Source organism: Cupressus sempervirens, chromosome 6 (genome assembly GCF_028749045.1).
Source record: "Cupressus sempervirens isolate cs-2001-9-10 chromosome 6, ASM2874904v1, whole genome shotgun sequence".
In the NCBI taxonomy this organism is placed as follows: domain Eukaryota; kingdom Viridiplantae; phylum Streptophyta; class Pinopsida; order Cupressales; family Cupressaceae; genus Cupressus; species Cupressus sempervirens.
The window spans coordinates 37,024,899-37,034,827 of NC_143123.1; the positions used below are offsets into that span (position 1 = coordinate 37,024,899).

The following is a 9,929-nucleotide window of genomic DNA, read 5'->3' on the forward strand; positions in this document are numbered from 1 at the left end:
TATGGGGTAAGTATCCATAAGAGGCACATGAAATAATAAGCCATCTAACTAATCATCATCGATAACTAAAACCATTGAATAATCATCATACATGCACGAAATATAAAGTACCAAGTAATCTCATCATATAATAAACTGAGTGTAAACATCCTCTGATAATCTCTAAAATAATAATACTACTCATCAAACATAAATTGGCCTAAAAGAGTTTGGCAATCATATCATAAATGTAGCTCGAAAAATGTAAACTAGGGGTAGGCACTACACAAGTGCCTTAGGATATGTGGATCTACCTATCGGAAAAGGATCTCTATGATGTTTTCCAAGTGCATAACCTTGACATGCACCAACAGTAAAAGATATATGAGGTAACCTAATTACTAGCTCCTATGTACTCATCTACTATAGATGTCTATAGTTGACATGACCAAAATGCTCATGCCAAAGCTTGCTCACTATGTTTGCATGAGCAATGAGAGAAACACCTATAGAATTGGAGCTCTTAAAGCCATCTAACTAATATAAATGAGACTAAAGATCAACACTCCCTGTAGCAATAACCAAGTCAAGATCATGGAGGTCTCAAATAACCACATCATGTGGTGAGAACTCAACTATCTTTCTAGAGCCTGAATGACAAATATAAAAGACAAACAAGAGCTTCATAGAAATGGCCAGAATCAAGAGAACATCCTATAGTGAACCACCTTCTAAAGAGATAGTTCCTGAACTTGTGACTAAAAGCTGAAAGAATCACCAATTGCAATTTGTGTAGTAACACTTTGAGCAACTGAGGTAACCAAATCAGGTGAGTGTGTCATATGACGTCAAGCTCCAAAATTAAGAATACAAGTAGCTATAGAGGATAATTCTTGTGCAAAAAGAGCATGTCCTTTCCTTGAGGGAGGAGGTGGTGGCTTCGGAGAAGTAATACTGTGCTACTCCATGGCCTCCTCTAAAGTCTCAAGACGTTTCCAACACCTAGAAACTAGATGTCATTCCTTGCCACAAAAACTAAAAGGATCACCTGTGAACTTCTTAGTCTTGGAGGAAAACTCACCCGACTTAGAAGATTTACCATTGTAAGAAGGTTTCTATGCATCTGATTTAGGAGTAATCTTGGAGAAACTCTCACTGCCTGTTGAATCTATCTTGGGCTTTGGTTTCTTCTTCTATTTCCTTGTGGATGTATGAGCAACCAATGCCTGAGTCTTTGAACTGGTGATAGTATCTAACTGTGTAAGCTTGGATTTATCTCTAGCCAATTGATCACAAAAGACCTCAAAAGTGGGCATGGTAAATCTGGGACCCAAGGCATCCATAGTGGAATGAAAGGTGGAAAAGAAAATCTGAAAGTTTCCTCAAAGCTTTGAGAGAATTAGGTAGATGCACTCCTTATTTGTCTTCTCTTTCCTACATCCCTATAACGAAGTCCTCTATTGTTTGAACCTCATAGAAAGTCCACAATAGAGGGGAAAACATCAAGTACAAGAGAAGTAAGTTCTCCTTCTATCTGAAGTGCTCTAAACTCGTTGATGGTGCCAAGCAAGTCTTTAAACTTGTCCTACATTTCTTGAGGAGTGGAACACTCTTCAAGATGAAACTCTAAGTTGTCTGAAACACTCAAAGAAATCAAACCCATGGCTTCATCCATCTTATTCCTGTGTTGCAAAGTCTAGTATTGACTCTAAAAAACTAGTTGCACTATATCTAGACAAGACCACAAACCCTTTGATTAGAGAAGCCATTGCATATGGGATTTCCATGTATGATAGTTATGTGGGCTTAGAAGTACTAGACTAGAAGAGGTCTTGGCCATTATTTTAGAAAGGGTTTTTTGAATGTTTCTAATATTATGATATAATAATAGAAAGTAATATAAAAATACCCCCCACAATGCAAATAACAAAACCCTAGCTTACAAAAGGAAAGCGTAAATGAAAAAAGAGAAAAATAGATTCATAAATGAATCACAAAACCTCGTACAAAACATTGGTAAAATAATAAAGAATCTAGAAAGTTCTCAAGAAGAGCTTTCTGACACTTTTTTCAAAATGGAAAATGGAGCTATAACAAAAAAGTTATGCCCCTCGGAAGATAGAAGTCATCAAAAGACTTCAAGCACCAAAATAGGTATTAGTCTGGAAAAAAATCCCAAAAAAATTTGCTTCATTGTCTCTGTCTCAGAACCATCTTTTTGATGCTTCTTTCGGATCAAAACAATACCTCTGTATGCTTAAGATATCAAAAAAAAAATGATAGGGCTCTCGAAAATAAATCAAAAAAGAATTTATTTTTTCTTTAAAAATAAATAAATAAAAAACACACCACCCCGAGCAGATCAGCAGTGGTTGCTCGATGGTGGGATAGTGATTCTATGGAGGAGCTAAGCAAGGAGGAGTTGGGCAGTGGCACCGCTAGCAAAGCGAGGCCACAGGGCAACGGAGCGAAAGCAGTAGTGGCTCGGCGGCCTAGGAGAGAATAAACTGGCGCTGGAATAAACACAGACTGATGGCCGTAGTGCGGTGTCGAAAGATACATTTTCAGTGCCAGTAAGGTGTCTGTGGGCCAAAAACTGATTTTTTTATCCAAGTCACACTCTAAACTCAATCCTACGTTGAAACCTATCCCTAACTCTAAGTCTGACCTTAAATCTATGATACACTATTTTGATAAACTTAAGTCTATAACTCTAACCCTAAGTCCAACTCTAACCCTGATTCTACTCACACAGTCTTTCGATAAAAATAACTCTATCTATACCCCTAACCATATTCATAATGATAAGTCTAGTCTAATCTAATCCTAAGTCAAAGTAAAACTCTAACCCTAAACCTAAGTATAACCCTAACCCTCAATCAAACTCTAACCATATATTATTCTGATAAACTTTATCCTAACTATACCCCTAACCAAATTCCTAATGATAAGTCTAACTTTAATCCTACGTCTAAGTCAAACTCTAAACCCAACCCTAAGTCGAAACCTATCCCTAACTCTAAGTCTAACCCTAAATCTAATTTACACTATTTTGATAATCATAAGTCTAAGTGAAAATGTAACCCTCAACCTAAGTAATTTTTAAAATAACAATAATTCAAAAAATTACAATTTGAACTCTAAGGTTTACTAAATGCATATTCTTAACACAATTAAATAAATTAGAAAAAATTCAAAAATTATACAGTATTAGAGTAATTATTCAAAAAATCTCTACTACTAGCTTTTATATATATATATATAATGCTAAAAGTCATCTTTCTAGAAACACCTACTTTAATTTAAATCCAGTATAATAATAATAATAATTCCAGTATAATAATAATAATAATTCCAAAATCTTTCAATAATCTTCATACCTTCAAACAACGTTCACCACACCTCTATATAACTCCACACCCAAAAGAATTCATTCGATACATCCATAAACATATCAATTAATTATAGACAAGAAAATATATATTCAAAAATGACAATATTTATGGAAGAAGAGTGTTATGCAGCTCTGCAACAGATTGCAGTACATTTGCTCAGCGATGAATCCACGCCCACTACTCCTTCGGCTCTGCTAAACATAGATTTTGGACAGACTATCACGTCGTCCGTTGACAGAGATCATTTATCTGACAATAGACAGACTCTTAGTTCGTCACCTAAGATTAAGAGACACTATAGAGGAGTGCATCAAAGGCCATTAGGGATTCCAACAATCATGGAGCCCGTGTTTGGCTAGGGACCTTTGAAACAGCGGAGGCAGCCGCTGTGGCATATGACCATGCCACTTACAAAATGAGAGGGACCAGAGCTCTGCTTAACTTTCCCCTCAACGTCTCTGCCTACGCTGAGTCGGAGTCAGGGGTGTGGTCACATGGAGTCCAACAAGAGAGGCAGAGAAAGTATTGACGTTGAAGCTCCACAACCACGTCACACTCGGCTAAAAATAGATGTAAAACATGAAGAGGAGGATGTGTTTGGGAAATTAGAAAAGTCAGGGGTATGGTCACATGGAGTCCAACAAGAGAGGCAGAGAAAGTATTGACGTTGAAGCTCCACAACCACGTCACACTTGGCTAAAAATAGATGTAAAACATGAAGAGGAGGATGTGTTTGGGAAATTAGAAAATCTGCTCCCACTTTCTCTCTTTTCCTTCACAAATTCAACTATGGTTAATTAAAGTGAAAATTCTTATTATTGTATTTAGAGCAGGCAAATTCGCCTTTTTAAAATGAGAGTAATTGCTATATTATTTTGCACCAATCAAAATTAATCTTTCTTTTCTAAATTAAATATTTATAAAATTGTAATTTTATTTATTAATTTTTAATATTATATAATTTATTTATCTTAGATATAATTGACTCAATTTTCTTTTAGATTATAGAAGCCCTTATTTAAGATTCTCTTCATATTGCATTTTCCTCACTAAATTTTCACTAGTTTCATTTTTTCACGACTCATTTTTTGCCCTTTCTGTTTCCTTATTTTAATGAGTTAAAAGAAAAATATTGCCAGCGACCTGCATCATTGTTTTTGGATTGAAATAGAAACAATTTTTTCATGACTCATTTTTTGCCCTTTCCGTTTCCTTATTTTAATGAGTTAAAAGAAAAATATTGCCAGCGACCTGCATCATTGTTTTTGGATTGAAATAGAAACAATTTTGAGGTTAAATTATCGAGAAAAAAAAATTAACTTATAGAGTTTGAAAATGAAATTTGTCAATGAAGTTTTATTTTATGCAAATTTTTTTCCAGCTTTAAAATATTTGCAATCATATTGAATGGGGTCGGTTTGCTTTTAACTTTTATTTTGATGTCTAAACTTTCTTCACTTTTCTATTTCCACTTTTGATATGTTTAAATTATTTTAAGGAACAGTACTGGAATTCGTGCAATAATGGAGAATATTGGACAATAAAGACAATTCTTCTTTAAAAGAAAATTTGTAATGCACTTTAAACAACAATAATTGATTGATGATGGTGTGACCCTTTTCCTATGGGTCCATTTGGTAGTTAGAATTAGAATGGAATTGGCATTCTGAATTCTTAAAAAATTCTAATCCATTATTTGGGTTTGCACAATCGGAATTAGAATTGGAAAAAAGTAGAATCCAGTATCCCCATTTGACCCTCAAAACAAGGATTCAAAAATATTATACATAAGTTAAATTATACATAAGTTAACAATTAGAAATTTTAAAAACTAAATGGAGTGATCAAAGCATGGTCAACCAAATTATGAATACAGTGCTTATAACATTGATTATAGGTCATAATCGATTGTCAATGTGAGGAGGAAACCAACAAACCAAGTATCTTGTGCATGGGTAGATCAAGATGAACATCGCAGCCATAGATTAATAATGTTGGCATGTTGCGACATTTTAAGGCAAAGAACTATGCATATTTAAATCAATTTTAGATTGAGAGATTGATTATAAATCAATAAATTGGTGAAGATGTAATCAGCTCTATTTAATAATATCATCATTAAAACAACACCCAAATAAACTTCACGTTTTCGAACAATTTTCTAAACCTGAATACAAGCAATAAATGATGATTTTCAACTCTAAATAGCTACATGGACCATAGAATGGATTTGTATTCTAGATTCACATGAAAAATCTCATGGGAGAGTTTTCAAATTTTAATTGATTTCTTATTAAAATGTGAAACGTGAGAAGGAACACAGTTTTCATATAACAAAATAAGTCCATGCACAAAAATATTCTTCTCCTATCCCACCTTCATGCACAAAAATATTCTCCTCTAACCCCACCTTAGACGGGGATTGTGCAACTCTTATTTCTCTTATTTTACAAAATATTTAAAATATAATAATTACTAACAAGTAAATTAACCAAATAATCACATAATTACTTTGTTAAAAATGAAATTAATGAATAATATAAATTATATAAATTATTAATTGAATTATAACTTTGAATCCACAATCTTTTGATATTATGAAAATCTCACAATATAAAATAACAAAAATAATAAATAAACATAATCATATATTTTCTATCAACATATATATTCCCATGTTTTAACGTTAAATTAGTTAATCTATAACTGGAAATTTTAACAACCATCCAGCTATAACTGAAAAAATTAATTTACAGAAACAAGATTTTTCACAATGTTTTAAAATAAATAAATAAATAATTGGATTTAAAATAGTGTTGTTTACATCACCATGGGCGATGGTGTGAAGGGAAAGACAATGGAAGGGAGCGGAGAAAGAGGGTCCAATAATTTCCCAAAAAAGTCCTCGAATTCATCAGTTACTTCAACATCCGTTTTAATCTTCGTACGGGGTGGTGGCTGGGCCTCTATTTCAACACTCTTTCTTCGCCTCTTGTTGGACTCCATATGACCATACCCTGACTCGCAAGACTCCATATGACCACACCCTGACTCCGACTCAGCGTAGGCAGAGGCGTTGAGGGGAAAGTTGAGCAGCGCCTTGGATCCTCTCATTTTGTAAGCGGCACGGTCATATGCCTCAGCGGCGGCCTCTGCAGTATCGAAAGTTCCGAGCCAAATACGGTTCCCATGATTGTTGGAGTCCCTAATCTCCGCTGCAAATTTTCCCCACGGTCTGCGACGTACTCCTCTGTAATGCCTCTCACTCGCGGGAACAGAAATCTTAAGCGACGGACTAATTGTCCGTCTGTTAGCGGATTTCGATTCCTGTTCCGCATTGCGAGGCAAATGATCTCCGTCGGAATGAGGAGTGAATGTAGAAATGGAATCTTCGCCAAGCAAATGCAATGAAATCTGCTGCAGAGCCGAATAGTACTCTTCGCTTATCATTTTCAAAGGCGCTGGTTTTGAATTATATTTCAGTAGGGTTTGATAGTTAGTAGAAGTATATGCAGCTTATATAGAGGAAATAGAAAGAGAGTTTGCAGGTGGAAGAAACGAGGAAAGAGCAGCAAATAATTGAGAGAATGGCAAATGGCAATATAAAATTGGTGAATTGTCCGACATTTGACTCGGGATCAGAGAATTTCTTTGAACGTTCCTCGGAAAATGTTTTCCCGATATTTCCAATATATTTCGCGGAACATTCGTTAATGTCAAGTCAATTTAAAATCCTTACGTTTGAACAAGTTTAATTAGTACGTACTGAACAAGTCAATTATTGGAGTCTTTAAATACCATTTAAAGTGGGGTAGTCCGGCAGGTTAACTTCTATTATTTGAGACGGGCTAATCTTTCATAAGATGTACTAAAGACAAAATAAAGTAACTTTACGTTTTTCAGATTTATGAGTATGGAGTAATTTTTTTGTCATTTTGACTACAAACTATGCACGTCATTAAAACAAATGTTAAAAATTTGGTCCACTGTACGAGGAAGGCGTAAGGGATGACGTTAGATTTAGGAATGTTTTTTGCCACTTGTCAAATATCTAAATTTTAGGTTTTTTTTCAAGATATAATTTAATAAAATTTTAACTTATTTTTAATAAATATCTTTATTAAATTTTGAAACAAAAATTTTGAGGACGCTAGCTTTAAAATATTCCCAAAAAGTAGGAAGCAACTTGGAAGCCCCTTCCAGGGGACTCTTAGTATCTAAGTTCTATAATTATTAATTTATTTTTTATTCTATTTAAGATTGAAATTCAAAGAATACAATTTAATGAATATTATCTAAGATTTTTAATGAATAAATTTGTTAAATATTAATTTAGTACCTAGATTTACATTAATTTATTTATTTTCATCTATTTACTTAAAAAAATTAATGTATAAATTCTTTAGAAAACAATCCTATCTAAAATATTATACATAAGTTAAATTTGTAATAATAATTACGAAAACTGTTGCATTAAATATTTATTAGGATTATATATAAATAAATAAATAAATAATCGTTCTCCTGAAGTTGTCCAAAATTTAATTATCTTTAAAAATTCGAATAAAGCTAACACGTTATCTGATACGGAAGCTTTGTGGGCCCACCCGAGAATGCGACGTATGTAATTCACTTGGAATGTTCGGGGAAATATATGGGCAATATCGTCGCAATGTGGAAGGAAAGTGCCTCCACTCAATTTCATCTATATATATATGCGCTTCATACCCAACTCCATCAATGTAGAGTTACTTCACTTCCTCCATTTTATTTTCAATTTATTTTGTGCATTATTTCCCTTCATAAATTCTTTTTCTACTTGCAAACTGTGTTTGCCCTGTGTATATATATTCAAAGAGCAAATCCTCTGAAAATGATGAGAGAAGACAATTCTGCTGCCCTGCAAGAGATCGCACTTCATTTGCTCGGCGACGACTTCACGCCCTCCGCTGCCCTAAACTCAGATTTTGGACAGACTCTCACTCCGTCCGTTGACGGCCATGATTTGTCTGACAATAGACGGACTGTTAAGAAACACTACAGAGGAGTGCGACAAAGGCCGTGGGGAAAATACGCGGCTGAGATTAGGGACTCCAACAATCGTGGAGCCCGTATTTGGCTCGGTACTTTCGAAACGGCGGAGGCAGCCGCTGTGGCATATGACCGCGCCGCTTACAAAATGAGAGGGGCAAGGGCTCTGCTCAACTTTCCCCGCAGCGCAGGGTGTGCTGACGTGGAGCCCAAGTGCAACAAGAGAGGCAGAGAAAGTGTCGACGTGGAAGCTCAGCAGCCACGTCACGCTCGGCTGAAAATAGACGTAAAACATGAAGAGGAAGATGTGTTTGGGAATCTAGAAAATCTGTTCCCTCTTTCTCCGCTCCCATTCAATTTCTTTTCCTTCACAAATTCACCCATGGTGAACTAGTGCCTATTTACTTTACTTTACTTTCTCAATTCAATTTATTTTTTAAATACTAAACTATTTCAGGAGCTAAGAAAAACTGTCTATCTAAATATCTTATTTTTGATGAATAGTCATTTTCAAATATCTTATTTTTTATGAATAGTCCTTTTCAAATATCTTATTTTGAAAAACATAACTGTGATAAAAGTTTATTGCAGAAGGGGAGATATTTCATTATATAATGATTTCATATTAATGTCAATAAACTATTTTCATTTCTACATTTAATCACTCGTCTCCTAACGTCCATGACATTTAATCCGTCCTACAAAAGACTATTCCCAAACAAAATTTCTTTTGTTGAAAAATACGTATAATTTAGAAGTTAAAGCCTACAGTAAGCGAAAGAAAGGGACACTTCAGCAGGCAGTTAAGATTCGTCTTTAGAAAATAAAAAATGTTTTTAATTGATGCAGTTCGAAAACGACGTTGGTCGTGGTTAGATGAGAAATTTCTACTTTATGGTATACTTATTAGGCACAAAACTATAGCATTCAGTAGATGCCATTTTTTCTTATTCAATGAGCCAATTAAATAGGAGAATTTTTTTCCACTAATGTTTTAGTATGATGTTTCTTTAGTGAATTATCATTTTTTATTGGCAAAAAAATTATATTTCTTCTTCTACTTGTTCAATCGTACAATGAACAATCTATTGTGGAATGACTTTTTTTTTTTTTTTTTTTGCAATTGATGCTTCATTTTTTGGCTATTGTATAATGTCTAAGGGTAGATATATATTATATAGAAATAGGCATTAATGAATGTGGTCGATTCTTTCAAACTTGTTAGCGATTTTTTTGGCTTAATTTGTATTGGTCAGTCTATTCACATTTAATGTTGTCAGTAGTGGTATAGATTTTGAAGACAGTGAAATCTTTTTTTTTTTTGTCAGTAGTGGTACAGATTTTGAAGACAACAAAATCTTTTTTTTTGTTCTATAAGTCTATTTTGTCAGTAGGTGATTGAGTGGAAGTAATTATTGTCCCATAGGCAATAGGTATGAGCTCGTAGATATTTCCTTTTCTGCTTTTGCGAGTGGTGTATGGTGGTGTCATTTTTATTTTTTTCGCTGGAGCATGAATTTTCCT

The 9,929-nt window shown here is 34.2% G+C and overlaps 2 protein-coding genes and 1 pseudogene across 2 annotated transcripts; 2 read left to right on the forward strand and 1 right to left on the reverse strand.

The window, feature by feature from the left end:
• Nucleotides 1–3,469: 3,469 nt before the first annotated feature.
• On the forward strand, nucleotides 3,470–4,175 carry LOC149550977 (ethylene-responsive transcription factor 5-like; annotated as a pseudogene).
• A 1,975-nt stretch (nucleotides 4,176–6,150) lies between these two features.
• On the reverse strand, nucleotides 6,151–7,034 carry LOC149550978 (ethylene-responsive transcription factor ERF104-like). The gene has a single exon (XM_089789612.1). It carries the CDS (start codon nucleotides 6,822–6,824, stop codon nucleotides 6,195–6,197), a length of 630 nt encoding a protein of 209 aa, XP_089645738.1. The 5' UTR covers nucleotides 6,825–7,034; the 3' UTR covers nucleotides 6,151–6,194.
• Nucleotides 7,035–8,119: 1,085 nt separating this feature from the next.
• On the forward strand, nucleotides 8,120–8,853 carry LOC149550979 (ethylene-responsive transcription factor 13-like). Its single transcript, XM_089789613.1, has one exon. It carries the CDS (start codon nucleotides 8,248–8,250, stop codon nucleotides 8,797–8,799), a length of 552 nt encoding a protein of 183 aa, XP_089645739.1. The 5' UTR covers nucleotides 8,120–8,247; the 3' UTR covers nucleotides 8,800–8,853.
• The last annotated feature ends 1,076 nt before the right edge of the window (nucleotides 8,854–9,929 follow it).